This window comes from Myxocyprinus asiaticus, chromosome 14 (genome assembly GCF_019703515.2).
Source record: "Myxocyprinus asiaticus isolate MX2 ecotype Aquarium Trade chromosome 14, UBuf_Myxa_2, whole genome shotgun sequence".
Classification (NCBI taxonomy): Eukaryota; Metazoa; Chordata; class Actinopteri; order Cypriniformes; family Catostomidae; genus Myxocyprinus; species Myxocyprinus asiaticus.
Genome location: NC_059357.1, coordinates 4884146 through 4903014, shown reverse-complemented (window position 1 = coordinate 4903014; position 18869 = coordinate 4884146). Strand labels below are relative to the sequence as shown.

Genomic DNA, 18869 nt, shown 5'->3' with positions numbered 1-18869 from the left:
GCCAAAGAATTAATGTCAAACTGAGAAATACATTAGAAATTATCCTTGGGATTTTCTTGGTTTAGGTTCACCCATTCCTTAACCATCTCTACATCCCTCGGTTTCCTGTTTGCTTTTGTCCCGTCGGCCTGAATGGTCACCCGAGTGCACCACCAAATGCCACTGCTGTCCGTGATTGCCACGTCCTTCACCGTGCTGGTCCAGCTGAGGGTATGTAGCTGACAGATACACCTGCTACTCATTAATCACCACCCCCTCCACACCACTCACCTCCTCTAAGGTGCATCTTACCTGCAGGTAGTGGTCCAGTATGGAGAGGAGATCAGATGTCTGTGATTCATTGTCCCATCTGTCTTAGCATTTAGATTGAAACGAGACCACGATCCTGCACAGACCCTGGTTCTCACCCCTATTCTGCAGGAACTGTGTTAGAAAAGCAGCCGTGTCGTGCAGGAGGGCTGCCACATGGGCTGCAGTGTTCAGGTCATCCTGTAGGGGTCCACTTCTTGGCCCCTGTTAATATTGCCCTTGCTTTTCATCCAAAGCTATTCAGATTTATATATTCATGTTCCCAGCAATTTTCTAATACTTTTTTAACTGGATGTACTTCTGAATACCCTTTCACAGTTGCCCAATATACCAATTTCAGTTTTAACCAACGAAACTCCAAAGACATGTCAGCCATTTCAACCTGTAGAGCTGACACAGGTGATGTTTCTTCTTCTTCTTCTTTTATTTTAATGGCGGACTGGTGTCATGAGCACATGCCGCCACCTACTGTTCAGTTTAATGCATCGTATTCCATGCCTTTCTCTCAATCCCTTAACAAAAAAATAAATAAAAATAAAAATAAAAAACTCCAGGTGATGTCTTAAATGCTCCACAGCATACAGAGTAATTTCTCTCGCTAAGCGCGAGTTAGTTTTAGTTAGTTTAGCCCCGCCCATCTATGAGAAATCAATTTGATTGGTTTTCGGAAAAGAGAGCTCGTGGTTGATTGGTCGATCAAAGTGTCGGTTCAAATACACGTTAAAAATTGTCATTATTATCCTCTTTTCAGTGGACATTTTTTTTTCTATAGATTTTTACCCTGCTTAATTAAATAAAAAATACCGTTCATATAAGACTGAAGACAAAAATTAATTAAATAAAACACATATTTACAGCAAAAAAGCCACTTCCTGTAAAGGTACACACAGCACTTCCCTTTAAGACAAACCATAACAACCCAACAGCTGATGTGAAAGATGGCGTCTGCGAACACGGACTCCAGAGGAGCCGGAGAGCAAATCAAAGCCATATTACGCCGCTGCAGGGGTCGACCAAGGCTGACGGACGCGGATCGGGCTCAGCGGCGACTGGAGTCGCGGAAGAAGTACGATGTTCGGCGGGTTTATCTGGGAGAAGCGCATCAGTTCTGGAGCGAGTTGCGCCGACGCACGAGCCTGAGCGACGCGGGGCTCGCGGAGTATTTAATCATGTTAAATTCAGCGTACGGAGAGAAATACCAAGAGAAATACGGCAAGTATGTATATAGATTTAATGAATGACTAATATGCACCCTATGCGTGCATGCATAACTCCAAATCTCTGTGCAATACGTATATGTGGCATGGCATGTATATACATTAAATGCATGCTGTGCATTCATCAGTTTACATGCTTAAAAGTAGTATATGGGCATTCATGGGTATTTGGTTGCACAGCATTTTACAAGTGGTACTGCATGTAAACAGAACCCACAGGTACCATGTTTTTGGCCGTGTACCGTAAAGTATCTTAATATGTATGGTAAATATCAAAATTGCATGGCAAACCATCTGATACCATCACTGTACCATGGTATTTTATATTTCATTTAAATATAAATATTTCATATTTTAAAGGGTGGCGTGAATGACATCCTTTTAAATCATATTAATCCTTTTATGTCCAAATTTTGTCATTTTTCTGCCAGTACTGCACAAGTCAGCATATTCTAAGCATTGATTTATGTTTTAATATAACTTCATGTAGCTTTTAATATGGTATTTAATTGTAACATGTCTCCTCTGCTTTGAACAGGAGCAAAAACCTGCCTGAACAATGCAACAGTCATCGGAAAGGTGAGGAATATTAATGCAGTTTATGAATAATATCAAGAGTCATTCCTGTTATGCAGTAATTTTGAACTCTGTATCTTAATATATATATATATATATATATATATATATATATATATATATATATATATATATGATGATGATGACATCATAAAAAAAGGTCTATAAAGGAATAAATAAAATGCTAACAGGAAGGAAAGTGATATTGAGGACACTAGAAAACACTAAATTTACCTACAATTAAATTGTGATATTGTGCTAAACAAATATGATCTTTATAAATTGTGAGTTTAAAATGTTATCCTTCAGTATACAGTGCATTCAGAAAGTATTCAGGCCCTTTCAATTTATTTTTTTTATTTTACATTTTGTTATGTTTCAGCCTTATGCTAAAATGCTTTATTTATTTTTTTCACATCAATCTACACTCCATACCCCATAATGACAAAGCATAAAACAGATTTTTGATAACTGCAAATTCATTAAAAGAAAAAACTGAAATATCACATTGACATAAGTATTCAGACTCTTTGCTATGACAATTGAAATTTAGCTCGGGTGCATCCCATTTCTCTGGATCATCTTTGAGATGTTTCTACACTTTGATTGGAGTCCACCTGTGGCAAATTCAATTGATTGGACATGATTTGGAAAGGCTCATACCTGTCCATATAAGGTCTCACAGCTGAAAATGCATATCAGAGCAACAACCAAGCCATGAGATCAAAGGAACTGCCTGTAGAGCTCAGAGACAGGATTGTGTCGAGGCATAGATCTGGGGAAGGCTACAACATTTTTTTGGCTGCATTGAAGGTTCCCAAGAGCACAATGGCCTCCAAAATTCTTAAATGGAAGAAGATTGGAACAACCAGGACTCTTCCTAGAGCTGACCGCCCAGCCAAATTGAGCAATCGGGGGAGAAGGGCCTTGGTAAAAAAGGTAACTAAGAACCAGATGGTCACTCTGGTTGAGCTCCAGAGATCATGTTTGGAGATGGAAGAAACTTGCAGTAGGACAACCATCACTGCAACACTCCACCAGTCTGGGCTTTATGTCAGAGTGGCCAGACGGAAGCTTCTCCTCAGTGCAAGACACATAAAAAAGCACCTAAAGGACTCTCAGACTGTGAGAAACAAGATTCTCTGGTCTGATGAAATGAAGATTGGACTGTTTGGTCTCAATTCCAAGCGTCATGTCTGGAGGAAACCAGGCACCACTCATCACCTGCGCAATACCATACCAACAGTGAAGCATGGCGGGTTGAAGGAAAGCTGAACGCAGAAAAATACAGAGATATTCTTAATGAAAACCTGATCCAGAGCGCTCAGGACCTCAGACTGGGCCAAAGGTTCACTTTCCAACAGGACAATGACTCCAAGCACACAGCCAAGACAACACAAGAGCGTCTTAGGGACAACTCTGTGAATGTCCTTGAGTGGCCTAGCCAGAGCCAATGAACCCAATCGAACGTCTCTGGAGAGACCTGAAAATGGCTGTCCACTGACGGTCCCCATCCAACCTGACAGAGCTGGAGAGGATCTGCAGAGAAGAAAGGCAGAAAATCCCCAAATCCAGGTGTGCAATGCTTGTCGCATCATACCCAAAAAGACTTGAGGCTGTAATTGCTGCCAAAGGTGCTTCAACTAAGTAATGAGATAAGGATCTGAATACTTATGTCAAATGTGATATTTCAGTTTATTATTTTTAATACATTTGCAAAGTTTTTGCTTTGTCATTATGGGATATGGAGTGTTGATTGATGTGAATATTTTTTTTTTTTTTGTAAGACTGCAACATAACAAAATGTGAAACAAATGAATGCACAGAATATTAAGACGTAAATTAGATAAATACATCTAATAGAGTAGGAATTACCCATCTCATGTTTATTTGATCTGTGTGAGTGAGTCATTGTTTGTTTTTCTTGTAGGGAAGAAGGTGTCTGCCACCAGTTTGCAGAATTTAATGAGCTGGTATCAAGGGCACTGCCAGTCATGCCCCCATGAGCCTGAACTGCGGGCGGTGGAGCCAACAGTGGGTTTATCCACGTCTGCACTTTGGCAGTGTGTGTCTGGTCATTCATTTGTGCAGTACCTACCCTGGCCAGCAGGGGGCGGATCTGAGTCAGAAGTGGAAGATGACAATAATGAGAGAGATGATGGCATTCCTGAGAAGAAATCTGCTCTCTGTGAGATTACCAAGAGGGGGAAGACACTTCAAAACCAAACGGAATTGCAAGGTATGAAACTCTTATGCTGTAATTACCATAATTACAAGATGACTACTAAATGAGCTGTTCACACAACTGGACTTCATTAATTGCTATTGCAATACATATACGGCCAAAATGTCTTAGGCTTATTTTAAAATGAAATATAACTTGCATGTGTGAAGACATTATCAATAGTAATGTTACAAGGGTGGGAATCAAAGGAATGTTCCGGGTGAAGTACAAGTTAAGCTCAATCAACAGCATTTTTGGTAGGCTGTAAGTTTGATTACCACAAAGAATAATTTGAACTCATTCCTCGTTTACGGTGGTCCAGGGGTGCACAACACAATTATCAAAGCAAATTAAAGCTGAAAACACAATGTAAATAAACCACAGCACAACAAATTTAAGCCCGAGCATGGCGGAAGTGAAGTAAGCCCGAGCACGGCGGAAATGATCCACAACACACCGGAAGTAAACCACAACACATTGCAAGTACACTACTACACAACGGAAGTAAAGTAAGCCACAGTGCAATGGAAGTAAGCCACATTCCAATAAGGAAGTTATGGTGGGATGTGGCTCAAAAAAATTAACACTGTCCAATTTTTATCATGATCTCTGGTATCAACAGTGAAGTGAGAGAATTTTCTACAGTTGTCAAGAGTTGTACGAAGCTGTGATTGTTTTCTATGACTCAGGAACTTATTTATTCATTAAATGCATAAGAGACCCAATGAGTTGCGATTTTCAATGAGCCCCATTTCTCAACTTTTACATTGTTGATGAATGAACAATGCATTTAATCTCCTCTTAATCTTGCAGATGCAGTCGATGAGTTAGAAAGTGATGCTGAACAATCTTCTCCAATGGCTCATCAGATGACATGCACATCAATCAGTGACCTCCCAGGAGCCCCTGCAGCCCACAGGAGCCCCGCTTCCGAGCGCTGTTTGGGAAACCAGGCCGTGTGGGCTATGGAGGTGCTCATGGACCAACAAGCGCAAGCCACCATAGCAGAATCCGATGGGAAGGCCTCAAGTCGGGTTGCGTCAAGAGACGCCAACCCTGTCCTGAAGCAGGCAGATGGTTCGAGACCTTTAGAGAAGGCAGAAAGTTATGAGTGCATGGTAGTCACATCACACTTGACGGACAAGCGAGAAATGGAGGATGTAGCTAATCATTCGCAAGAAGGTGTGAGGGAGGCGATCACGCACTCGATTGATCAAGACATGATGCACACGCCGTTGGCGGCCGCCGCAGCACGGAGCGAGCTGTATGAGACTCAGGATCTACAGAAGGTGATGGGCGGCTGTGAGCTGCCAGAGCAGCGCTCCACACTGGAAGGGTCACAAGTAGGTCAAAGGCGAACACAAAGTCTAGGGTTTTGTTTTGTAATGACACTACTTTTACTATGGCCACATCCACACTGATCCATTTAAGTTTGAAAACTCAATTTTCAGTTTTCTCAAGTCATCGTTTTCCAGAATGTAAGCAAGTACACAGTGATGGAGAGTGTTTTCAAAAGTCTCAGTTTTCGGTGGAGGATAATGCCGTTCTAGTGTGGAGAGGCGTAAACGTAACAAAGTTAATGCGTTTTCTAACGAAAACTTATTAGTGTGAATGTGGCCTATGTCTGCAGTATGAAGTAAGTGACTAATGATAACTCTCAAGAACATGTCTGGGTCATATTTCACAACAAAATCAAATAAAAAGACATTTATTTATTGTAACATTATTTTTATGGTAATTACGCACCCACAGTTCTCACTACCGAATGCAAAATAATAACAAAAAATAAACTTATTCTCTTTACTATAATGTGGAAATAAAGCATTATTATTTAAATTATGAAGTGTTTATACATTGTGGTGGTACTTGTTTGTACTGCCTTTATGCTGATTTAAATTAATCATGAGATTCTCATTACTAGAATATAATGGCAGTTACCACTGAGAATAACAAGAATACATAAAATAAGAAAGTAAAATGTCTAGATGTATTATGGTTATATGAATTTGAAGGTAAAATGTGCATCATTTTTATAAAAATAATACAATGATGCAAACAATTTTAATGAGCCTAAATATGGGCTTCATTTTCTTAATCTGGTCCGAACCGACAGAAGGTCCACTGCGGCACAAGTCATAGAAAATTTTAATGATGGTTACAGGAGGAATGTGTCACAACACACAGTGCATCACACTCTGCTGCATATGGGGCTGCGTAGCCGCAGACCTGTCAGAGTGCCCATGATGACCCCTGTCCACCGTCGAAGGTGCCTACAATGGGCACGTAAGTGCACGAGGATGCACTGTGGGAAAACGGCAAGCTGGTGGAGGTTGTGTGATGCTCTGGGCAATGTTCTGCTGGGAAACCCTGGGTCCGGCCATTCATGTGGATGTCAATTTGACACGTCACCTACCTAAACATCATTGCAGACCAGGTACACCTCTTCATGGCAAAAGGATCTGCTGCTAATGTTTTGGTACCAGATACCACAGGACACCTTCAGGGGTCTTGTAGAGTCCATGTAGTGTGCACTCAAACACTGCCATTTCTGAGGCCTATTTCTCAAACGCATAACCATGTCTACTTCGTCTTTTTTTTTTTTTTTTCATAGTCAGCTAGACGATCATTATTTGTGAAAGAACTATGATTGGTATGAATCTATGAATCTCATGAAACCTGTCAAGAACTTGTTCCTCTTTTATACTAAAATCTAAATAAATAATTATATTTAGCTTAAAGCACCATTGTGAATGCATTTTCATGACAGGTGCATTTCCCCCTTCAATTCTCATTCCAGAAAGATCTCATTCTTATTAATGTAACTTTAAAAATAAATATATTCATGGGTGTTTCTTCAACTTTGGGTTCTTTTTGCACTGTTGGCTTTTCAAGAAAGTAAAGTTTTGTTAAGTCGAGTCATTTTTATTTGTATATTGCTTTTCACAACACGAGGAGGAGGGTGTGGCCGGGCCGTGAAGGAGCATGGCCGGCGCTGCATCAGCTGATCAGCAGGAGAGCGAGAGAAGGGGCGTCCAGAGACGCTGGTTCGAGAGAGAGAAGCACGCAGCCGTGCTGCACGTTTGTTTATGTTGGTTTGAAGCTTACCATTAAAGTTTATGTTTACTGTTCAGCCGGTTCCCGCTGCCTCCTTGCCCAACCTCTGTCTGTTACAGTGGTGCCAAAACCCGGGAGGGAGGAGGGATGCGCTGTCGCGGAGTCCTCACCGCTGCCACCCGCCAGGGGAGCAGCTGCGGCCATCTGCCTGGGGACGGAGGGATTGGGCCGGCCGCTGAGAGCCGGAGGAACCGCGGCCGTCTGCCGAGAAGGGGAGGAGCTGTTCCGTCCGCCAGGGGCTGGAGGACTTGCTGCCATCCGCCGGGGGAGGCGCGAGCTGGGGTCCGCCATAGAGCGGAGGAGCGATTGACGACCGAGCGACAGCGCGTCCGGGAGCCGGCGAGCAAGTTCTTCTCTCTCTCTCTCTCTCTCTCTCTCTCTGTGTGTCTCCGCTCGCCCTTTCCCTCTCCCCACACCTCCCCTCGTCTGGGGTGGGCCACCGGCTGACAGAACAGCTGGAAGTTAATCAGACCAGTGGTGCCCCGGCCTGAATCGGGCAGGGGAGGAGTGTGATTAGGAAGAGGGCGTGGCCGGACTGTGCCGGAGATGCCGGTTTGAGGGAGAGGAGCACGCGGCCGTGCTGCACGTTTTTATTGGTTTTAAGTTTATCATAAAAGTTTGTTTACTGTTCAGCCAGATCCTGCCGCCTCTTTACCTGTATAATTTCAAAGCAGCTTTACAGAAATTCATGCTTTAACAGAAAATGAAACCATAATATCTATAAAGTCTTTGAGTCATCATTGTGTAGTTTGATAAAATATGATTGTAAATTGTGTATAAAAATAAATAATTAAATAATAATTGTATTTAGAACCCCAGTGAGCAAGCTGAAGTCGACTGTGGCAAGGAACACAAAACTCCAAGATGCTGGTTAATAAAACATTTTTCACACTCACAAATTTTTAAAATGTGTTTATTTTTGTCTTTTGACAATGTCCAGCAGTGTATGTTCATGCATCGGAGATTTGTCATTTTTGTAATTGTCTCTGAAAATCATGATCATTTCCAGCACATCTAAAATTCTGTATTGTGTTTTATTGAATTCTGCTGAAGAAAGTTACATTTTTCAAGCTTATTAAATAAAATGGCAGACTCCTTTCTCTTGCTAAGGCTGATTTCATAGCTAACATTTTATGTATCCTAAATACAATTTAAAATGTTCACACTTTTTGCATAATTTGGCAAAGTTACAGCTCGATTGGAAATGACGGCCATTAAATGTTTTCTTCAAACATTACTTCGTGTTAATCATGCTCTTCACTGATACTTTTGTTGATTTGCTTAACAAACACACTAACTGTTGAAAAAAAACTTAAATGGGGCAAAATTGTTTGGTGTGGTGAAAATTATGCCACAACTGGGTCGTAATGTTTGAAAAAAAGTATAGAAATTATTTTACATAATATTTAAATGTTTCGATATTCATAGTTTTAAACTATGTATTTTTTATAATGGATTTTCATAGTTCAATATTAAAAGCCCAAGTCTGGGACAAGGCTAAAACAGTACATGTTATACATAAAATACATTTTTAAAATGCCAGAAATAAACGATGAAGGCCTGGTAAAAAGTGTTTTTAATGTGACACATATAACAAAAAGAAAAAAAAAGTAAATCTGTTAAAAATCAACCTGTAGGACATGAAAGCCCCTGATGTTAAAGAAAGTCTAATAATTGTATTGTATTAATGAAAATCTAATGAAATCAACATTCAGAATGACAAAAAAAAAAAACGTCACTTGAAAAAATAAATTCACAATACATGTTTTGATTTTAAGTTAAAATATGACTTGGCCATTTTTCATGAGATTCACCCAATGATGGACTTCCTGTTAATAAAATCTGAACTAGTCAACCTCATTTTCATATTTCATAACTCTTAAATTACTCTCTACCTCTCTCTTTTCCTCTTCTCGTCCATTCTTTGTCTGCCCGGTAGCTGATCATAATTACAGGTTCCAGTTACGAGGCTCTGACGTCAGAGGGCATTCAGCTGAACGTGGGTGGTGGCGACGTGGAAGAGGTCACGTGTACTGTGATCGGGGACGTGGCGTATAATCACATGTGCCAGTCAGGAGCGACCTCGGGTCCCAACACCGTCGCAGGTTTTAACTGACCCATATTCATTACAGTCACGATTCAGTGAGAATGGCTGACCTCTGCTTTATTTCAGGACAGCATGTGTGCACAATAAACAAGAATGATAAGGCAATCACAAGGCCGTAACTGTGTGTTTTAGAAACATTTTAACGACTTGGACAGCTTCCTTATGAGTTTGGTTTCAGTTTAGCCATTTATTGAAATGCCTTTTTTTCCTTGGTTTCCAAGTAAGAATCTGAACATCCCAGAAACGAGAGAAATTTACTTAGGAAACAATTGAAGAGTTGTTTTAACAGAATATAAAGTGGCAATTGCCTGCATTTATGTATAAATGTGTCTTAAAATCTGGTAATGAACAAATACAATCTGTTTTGACTAATACCACAAATTATTGTATTGTTCTTGTACATATCAAATACATCATTCAAACATTCACAGTGTAGGTTGGGAAAAAATACGTGAACTAGGCTGATGGCATCAACAAAAGCTAATTAGAGAAAGGGTTACAGAGTTATCTCAAAGAGCTTAGATATTCATTTCTAAATTTAATACTATGGCTACTCTCCCTAGAAGTGGCCGTCCAGCCAATATGACTTAAAGGGAACACCGCAGAATGCTCAGTGAGGAAAAAAAGAACTCTGGGGTGACAGCTAAAGACTTGAAGGAATCACTGGAACTGGTTAACATCTCTGTTCATGAGTCTACTACACTGAAAACATTAAACAGGCATGGTGTCCATGGTAGGACACCACGAAAGAAGCTGCTGCTTTGCAACAAAAACATAAAGTTTGCCAAAGACCACCTTTACACTCCACAACGCTACTGGGAAGATGTTTTGTGGACGGATGAAACTAAGGTTAAATTGTTTGGGAAGAACACGTCGAAAGTAAATTTTGTGGTAATCAGCATTATGCCACAAATGCTGTCAATTGAGATTAAATTTAACTGAACCTGGAATATTCCTTTAAGTCTTTAAGTATAGTTGTCTTGTTTTAGGGAAGATTGGGTATTTTTACTGGAAAAAAAAGGCAAAATACTGATTAAGAAAAAGATTTTTAGCAGTGTAGGATTTCCTCTGCAATCTCTGGATGACCTGCTGTATAAACGTTCTTTCAGATCTTTAAAATGGTAATCTTTTGAAGATGCTCAGTTTTTGATATTGTCCCATGTTTTCAGATATGGGTGAGAAGCAGTTGTTTGAATCCAGTGAAGAAACACACTGTCCGAAGGAGCTTCAGAGATCTTTGAATAGGTCAGTCAGTGTGGGACCTTGAATTGTGACCTATTAGCCACTTTCAAACACGTAATGCATATATTTATACATACTGTAAATGAAGAAATATGAAAACCAAATCTGAGACTAGGACTAGAGTCGCACTTTAGTCGCAAAAAAATTGACTTGAGAATATGTGGTCATTTACTCATAGTTTATCAATTATGTGATCATAGTTTATCAAACAGTCGTCGTTGTTGAGTGCATTGCCATGGAGACATAGCGCGTGGAGGCTTCACGCTATTCTCCGCGGCATCCGTGCTCAACTCACCACGCGCCCCACCGAGAACGAACCACATCATAGTGACCACGAGGAGGTTACCCCATGTGACTCTACCCTCCCTAGCAACCGGGCCAATTTGGTTGCTTAGGAGACCTGGCTGGAGTCACTCAGCACGCCCTGGGATTCGAACTAGCGAACTCCAGGGGTGATAGCCAGCGTCTTTTACCACTGAGCTACCCAGGCCCCCCGAGTTGACCTTTTTTTAACAAACCCCAAACAGTATTAAAGTGTGTAACTCATGCTACACTGTATAATACCTCAAACCACATGACTCGTTGAGGAGAGGTCGACTATTAAATTTTAAAGCAATCTGCTGTACTAAAAACAAGCAATTTATAAAGAACTGTAGGATATACCATTGAGCAAAAAAAAAAAGTTTTGAAAAATCACAATGGCACATTGTTTTTGACAACTTTACACTCTACAAAATGAAGTGAAACTACTTACAGTAGTTTGATACTGTACATCAACACATCTGATCCATCAGGAAGATCACTCAACTCACAAGTCACCTGTATTTGTGTTGTAGGACTAAGAAGAGCCGAAGGGGTCCAGTAATTGAGGCAGATGGCATGCTGAAGATGTTCCACTGCCCGTATGAAGGCTGCAGTCAGGTGTACGTGGCCATCAGCAGTTTCCAGGTGAGATCACCTCAACACACCTGTGCTTTCACAATGCATGTCTAATCAGACCCTAAGCACTCAAACCAATTCTACTGGACAAACTGTGTAAAAACAGAAGTTGTAATGTTATATGCTGGCAAATGTGTTGGCATAAACTTAAGTAGCCTGATATTTTATTATTATTTCACACAAAGGATCCAGTCTAATGTGTCATAGGTGTTAAGCGCACTAAAAATAAGTTTCTTAGTAACAGGAAATCAAATTTCCCCCTCACTCAGGATTTGTTAAATATTATAAATGATGGAATGTGAATCGGCTAAATAGTTATAAAGTTGTTAAAGTATTATGAACATCTGTAATTACAAAAGTAGGTCACTTTACTAAGAAGCGCAGTTGCAATTTAAAGGAATATTCTGGGAGTTAAGCTCAATCGACAGCATTTGTGGCATAATGTTGATTACCACAAAAATGTTAACTTGACCCTCCTTTTCTTTAAAATAAAAAAAAAAAAAAGCAGAAATCGAGGTTAGAGTGAGGCACTTACAATGGAAGTCAATGGGGCCAATTTTTGAGGGTTTAAAGGCAGAAATGTGAAACTTATAATTTTAAAAAAGCACTTGCATTAATTCTCCTGTTAAAACTCATGTATTATTTGAGCTGTAAAGTTGTTTAAATCGTCATTTTTACAGTTCTTTTAGGGTTTTGGGTTTGTTTACATTATATTGTCATGGCAACGAAGTTGTAAAATTGGCACAGAAAAGGTTAGTTAGTGATTTTATCACACCAAAATCATGTTAACACTTATTATTTACATTTTGCGGCTATACTTTTGAAACAGTGAGTATTTAAAAGTTTACGGATTGGCCCCATTCACTTCACATGTAAGTGTCTCACTGTAACCCAGATTTGTCTTTTTTAAGAAAAGGAGGGGCAAGTCAATTATTTTTTGTGGCAGTCAACATTATGCCACAAATGCTGTTGATTGAGATTAACTTGTATTGAACGGAATGGAATAATTCTTTAATATGTGAATATTATGATCACATAATCACTGTCAGTTACATTTTGAATTCTGAACATTCTGTCACTGTAACATGTTTACTGATATTAATGACTTCTGAATATTTTTATTCTACATTTTGAAGTTCCATAAGTGTGAATGTGGCATCGTTTTCTCTCTTTTTTTTTTTTTAGTTGCAGAAAAGCACAAGGTTTTGTCGCTTTCCATTGCCCTTTTAGCATATAGTCTGTTTAAACAGAGTTGACAGTTTAAAATTACATCTAAAAGTCACTTTAGATACAAGTTACTACAAAGTAATTCCCCATCTCAAATTGTTTATAATGTACCAATTTTATTGCATAGTAATTTACAGATTTGTTTAATTTTATTGACAAAATTACCACTAAGTTTGTATCATCATTTTGAAAGCTGATGTATGTCTGTATGTTGTATGATTGGACAGAATCATGTGAACCTAGTACACAGGAAGGGTCGGACCAAAGTCTGTCCACATCCAGGCTGTGGGAAAAAGTTTTATCTGTCCAACCACCTTCACCGTCACATGATCATACACTCAGGTACATGCATCAAATTATGGGTGTTTTTAGTAGACTTTACTGAGATAAATACCATTATTGTCAAAGTCTTGCTCTTTAGATCCTTTTTGGGAAATGCACTCATTTACACACTGCAACATTTATGGGTTTCATAATGAATATTAACATTTATGTGTGTTAATGTAATGTAGAAAATTTACATAATATAAATTAAATTAATGCAAAAAAATAATAATTATAAATTAAATGTAATTGTGTTAAAATTACATTAAAAAATTGTCAAATAAATAGTATGATTTAATGTAAATAAAATGTAATCAAGAGCATTTAAAAATAATTTTAATTGATTTTAAAGCTAATTAAAAGATTTAGACAATTGTATGTTTTATTATTCTGACAACCTCAACCATGTATATGAAATGTATATCAGAATTTAGCACAGCGCCGATACTAGGATGGCGGGTGTGTGCATTTTGACCTTTAGGGTGGAAAAAAGGTTCTCTGTTTTCGCCACCTGACCAGGGTGGGGGGCATCAGAAGTTCCTGGGGGCACAAGAAAAATCTGGGGGGAAATGCCCTCCTTAGAACCCGCCATGATTTATCTAATATATATATATATATATACTTATATATAATATATTTATTTATGTGTTTCATTTTTCCACAGGAGTGCGAGACTTTATCTGTGAAACGTGTGGCAAATCATTCAAACGCAAGAATCATTTAGAGGTGCACAGACGAACGCACACTGGAGAGACGCCGTTACAGTGAGTTCATAACTGTGAATCACACTGGCTCATTTGACATATTTAATTATTGTCTAACTCACTTTAGCAGAGGTAATAGTCAAGTCATTTTTATTTGTATAGCGCTTTTCACAACACACATCGTTTCAAAGCAGCTTTACAGGAAATCATGCATTAACAAAAACAAAATAAATGAAACTGTAATATCTATAAAGTCTAACAGTGATCATTGTGTAATTTGATTAAATATGATTGTAAAATGTGTATAGAAATTTAATAAATAATAATTGTATTTATAACCCCAGTGAGCAAGCTGAAGGCGACTGTGGTAAGGAACACAAAACTCCATAAGATGTTGTTTAATGGAGAAAAATAACCTTGAGAGAAACCAGACTCACTGTGGGAGCCAGTTCCCCTCTGACTAAACAACATGAATATAATGCCAATATTACTTAATTTTTGTGCAGTGCAAGTCATGGTTTAAAATTATTAAACTAAGTAAGTGTTAAGGGCCAGTGTTTATAAAAAGATTTTGTATGAACTGTAAGATGAATGACTAATGTCTTTGAAGTTCATCCTGGATTAACTGCAGAAGTTCATATAGATGCATTGTCCTTTGTTAGTTGGCTGATGAAGGCTTTTGTTGGCAATTAAATGATAATCTATGTATTCCATTTCAAGAGTGTAGTCCATCAATAGACAAAGGTGATGCAGGCAGAGATAAATGATGAGGTGCATCGGAGTTCAACCTGCAGGTCATTTCAGTGAGGTTCGATGGGGTCTATCCTAAATCCAAGGTTCAGGCAGTGACATATGAAATATCCGATGTCTTACAGTTGGAGTTGGCATCAGTTCATCCTCTGAAGTCAAAAAACTGAAAACTGGCTAGCACCAGCTGTAGTTTGTCTAACACCGGCTGTAGCATAGCAGTGGAGTCCGACACCAAGCAGGAACGAGCTGGATCTGGCTGGCTTTGGTAACCTTGGGATATGAATGGTTGAGATATGGAAACAAATAGAATAATATTAGCTTAGATGCCATTCAATTTTATGCAGAGTTATAGATCATGATGGATGTTTCTGGTTCCGGCAGACCTAACTAAAACAGCCTAATTGTGAGTTGAAGGATAAATTAGGTGTATGCCTGGGTAAATAGATGAGTCTTTAGTCTAGACTTAAACTGAGTGAGTGTGTCTGTGTACCGAACAGTGTTAGGGAGACTATTCCATAGTTTAGGAGCCAAGTATGAGAAGGATCTACCTCCTTTTGTTGATTTTGATATTCTTGGAATTATTAACAAGCCAGAATTTTGTGATCGTAATGAACGTGAAAGAACATAGCATGTCAGAAAGTCATTAAGTACTGTGGAGCTAGACCATTCAAAGCTTTGTACGTAGTGAACAGAGTTTTAAAATGAATGTGAAATTTAACAGGTAGCCAATGTAACAATGATAGAATGGAGCTAATATGATCATATTTCTTGGTTGTAGTCGGCACTGTGGCAGCTGCATTTGGAACCAACTGAAGTTTATTTATTGAACTTGCAGGACATCCTCCCAGTAATGTATTACAATCATCTAGTTGTGAGGTCATGAATGCATGAATTAATTTTTTGGCATCAGCAACAGAGAGCATGTGTCGTAACTTAGCAATATTTCTAAGGTGGAAGAATGCTGTTCTACAAACATTGGAAATTAGATTTTTAAAGGACAGTTCTTTGCTGTAGAAGGTGACGTAACAGTACATCTATCAAGAGTCAAATTATTAGTGGCTTATTTTTAGAGGGTTTTGGTCCAATCATTAGTACCTCTGTTTTGTCAGAATTGAGTAGAAGTAAATTTCTGGCCATCCAATCTTTGATTTCATTGATACACTCTGCTAATTTGGAGAATTGTGAAATTTCGTCAGGTTTAGAAGAAATATAAAGTTGGGTATCGTCGGCATAACAGTGGAAACTTATTACATGATTCCTGATAATATCTCCCAAGGGAAGCATATATAAGGAGAAAAGCAGAGGCCCTAAAACTGATCCCTGTGGCACTCCATACTTAACTTTTGTTTGATTTGACAATTCCTCGTTTACACATACAAAGTGGTAGCAGTCTGATAAATGGGACCAAAACCATGCTAATACAAGTCCACTAATGGCAACATATTCTCCAGCCTGTTCAAGAGAATGTCGTGATCTATCATGTCGAAGGCAGCACTAAGATCTAAAAGCACAAGAAGAGAAATGCAGCCGCGATCAGATGAAATGAGCAAGTCATTTGTAACTCTGGTATGTGCAGTCTCTGTACTGTGATGGGGCCTAAATCCTGACTGAAATTGTTCATATATTCTATTTCTCTGTAGAAATGAACATAGTTGGGAGGACACTACCTTTTCTAGTATTTTCGACATAAATGGTAGATTTGAAATCAGTCTGTAAATAGCCAATTCTCCAGGATCAAGCTGTGGCTTCTTAATAAGTGGTTTGATAACTGCCATGTTGAAGTTTCTTGGGACATGTCTTAAGGATAGCGAGGAGTTAATAAAATTAAGTAGAGGTTCTGAGATTACTGGGAATACCTCTTTTATGAGCTTAGTTGGTATTGGATCTATCACACATGTTGTGGCTTTTGATTTTTTGATAAGTTTTGTTAGCTCTTCATGACCTATGACAGTGAAGGATTGAAGTTGCTCGTGAGCAATATTATGAGACACTGTTTTCTGAGGTGCTGTGACAGCTGATTGCATAGTTCAAAATGTATTTCTGATTATTTAAATTTTATCAGTAAAGAAATTCATGAAGTCATTACTATTGTACTGCAACGGAATATCTGGTTCAGTCGATGCTTTATTCCTAACCAGTTTAGCCCCAGTACTGAATAAACACCTAGGATTGTTGTGGTTATTTTCTATGAGTTTGCTAAAATATGCAGACAGGCAGCTTTTAAAGCCTTTCTGTAGCTATAGACACTATCCTTCCATGCACCGTGAAATACCTCTTATTTTGTATTCTTCTACTTGCGCTCCATTTTCCGAGCTGCTCTCTTGAGAGCATGAGTGTGATCATTGTACCACGGTGCGAGGCTTTTATCTTTCGTTTTCTTTAATCGAGACGGCGGGGGGCAACACTTATCAAGAGTGCTAGAGAAGACTATTTATATTTTCTGTTATTTCATCAAGTTCTTCTAGACTTTTTGGCTTACTAAGTACGTGAGACAATTCTGGAATATTATTAGTGAAGCTATCTTTAGTGGTCGAAAGAATAGTTCTACCTGAACGATAGCGTGGTGTAGACTGAGTGACATTAGCTGATCACAACAAACAAGAGATGAGGTACTGATCTGAGATGTCATCGCTCTGCGGTAGAATTTCTATAGTATCAACATCAACTCCATATGACAGAATTAAATCTAGCGTATGATTACGGCGATGAGTTGATCCTGTCACATTTTATCTGACTCCAAGAGAGTTGAGAATATCGCTAAATGCTAATCCTAATATGTCATTTTCATTATCTATGTGAATGTTGAAGTCACCAACAATTAAAACTCTATCTACATTAACTACTAGATCAGATAGAATATTTGCAAATTCACCAAGGAAACCAGAGTACGGCCCGGGTGATCTATATACTGTAGCAAGGGCAAAAGGTGACAGAGATTTTTTATTTATATCTGACGGTGTCATATTAAGCATTATTAGTTCAAAAGACTTAACTTGTATCCTGTCCTCTGAGTAACTCCAAAAACATCACTGTAAATTGTAGCAACACCTCCTCCTCGATCCTTCAGATGAGGCTTATGTTTATAATAATAACCTGGGGGAGTAGATTCATTTAAACTAATATATTCATCTGGTTTAAGCCCGGTTTTATTCAAACTAAGCGCATCCAAACTATGATCTGTAATAATTTCACTCACAATTAGTGTTTTGGTAGAAAGAGATCTAATGTTTAGTAGCCCTACCTCTATATGATGTTTATCTTTAATTATTATTATTATTTTTGTTTTGTTTTTTTTCAAGTTGGACCAAGTTTAATCAAATTTTTTCTAAATGATTTAGTGAGTTTTGTGTTTGGTAGTTTGGGGAACAGACACAGTCTCTATGTGATATCTAGGTGATACAGTGTGGATAGTTGTGAGTAATTACCTGGTTGTACTGTATGCGATAAGTGATAGTTTACCCAAAAATGAAAGTGTCACCATTTATTTCTTTTGTGTTCCATGGACAAAAAAAAAGAAATAGTAATGCAGGTTTGGAACGACATATGAGTGAGTAAATGATGACAGAACTTTCATTTTTGAGGAAACTATATTTTTAAAGGTCCACTGTCATTGTGTGTAACACTTTGTTTTTGTTTTTTAATCTTCCCCTATAGATGTGAGATATGTGGGTATCAGTGTCGACAGCGAGCGTCACTCAACTGGCACATGAGGAAACACACGTCTGAAGCGCACTTCAACTACACGTGCGAGCACTGCGGCAAACGTTTCGAGAAACTCGACAGCGTCAAGTTCCACAAACTCAAGAGCCATCCAGACAAACAAGCACCTGAGGAGAGAATGATTGACTCTTAAAGAAAAAAGACTTGAGTATGTGCACAGTTTTATTAAGGCTACTCTTAAACAAAGTGTTTCTTTATTTGTTATAGCATTTGTGTACTTTGTGTAATTTTTGAAAAACATTTAGGGCCTAACATTTTGGTATTGGCCTAAAAATGTTTAAATGCTTGTTAAATCATAGAAATGAATATGAATGGACATGGAAAGGATTTAGTTCTTTACTGTGCTGGACACAGAATTTGGAAACACAGATTCTACTTTTTCTGACATTGTATAAAAAATAAATTAATTAATTTTG

At 38.6% G+C, this 18869-nt stretch overlaps 1 protein-coding gene across 2 annotated transcripts; it reads left to right on the top strand.

Annotated features, from left to right (window-relative positions):
• The first annotated feature begins 1226 nt into the window (after positions 1-1226).
• Positions 1227-18869, top strand: LOC127451953 (zinc finger protein 653-like). 2 transcript variants are annotated; one of them, XM_051717044.1, is made up of 10 exons: positions 1227-1525; positions 2065-2105; positions 4033-4341; positions 5140-5669; positions 9380-9527; positions 10717-10792; positions 11626-11737; positions 13183-13297; positions 13944-14043; positions 18388-18869. In XM_051717044.1, the coding sequence occupies exons 1-10, from the start codon at positions 1248-1250 to the stop codon at positions 18584-18586; spliced, it is 1908 nt and encodes a 635-aa protein (XP_051573004.1). In that variant the 5' UTR covers positions 1227-1247; the 3' UTR covers positions 18587-18869. The 2 variants fall into 2 exon arrangements, with proteins under 2 accessions (XP_051573004.1, XP_051573003.1); XM_051717043.1 differs by having other exon boundaries at positions 9380-9545.

Bases quoted from the DNA above. Each gene is read 5' to 3' on its own strand.
- LOC127451953 (XM_051717043.1), top strand. From the start codon at position 1,248: ATGGCGTCTGCGAACACGGACTCCAGAGGAGCCGGAGAGCAAATCAAA. The intron at 2,106-4,032 runs GTGAGGAATATT...TTTTTCTTGTAG, and splicing joins ATGCAACAGTCATCGGAAAG to GGAAGAAGGTGTCTGCCACC. The intron at 11,738-13,182 runs GTGAGATCACCT...ATGATTGGACAG, and splicing joins TGGCCATCAGCAGTTTCCAG to AATCATGTGAACCTAGTACA.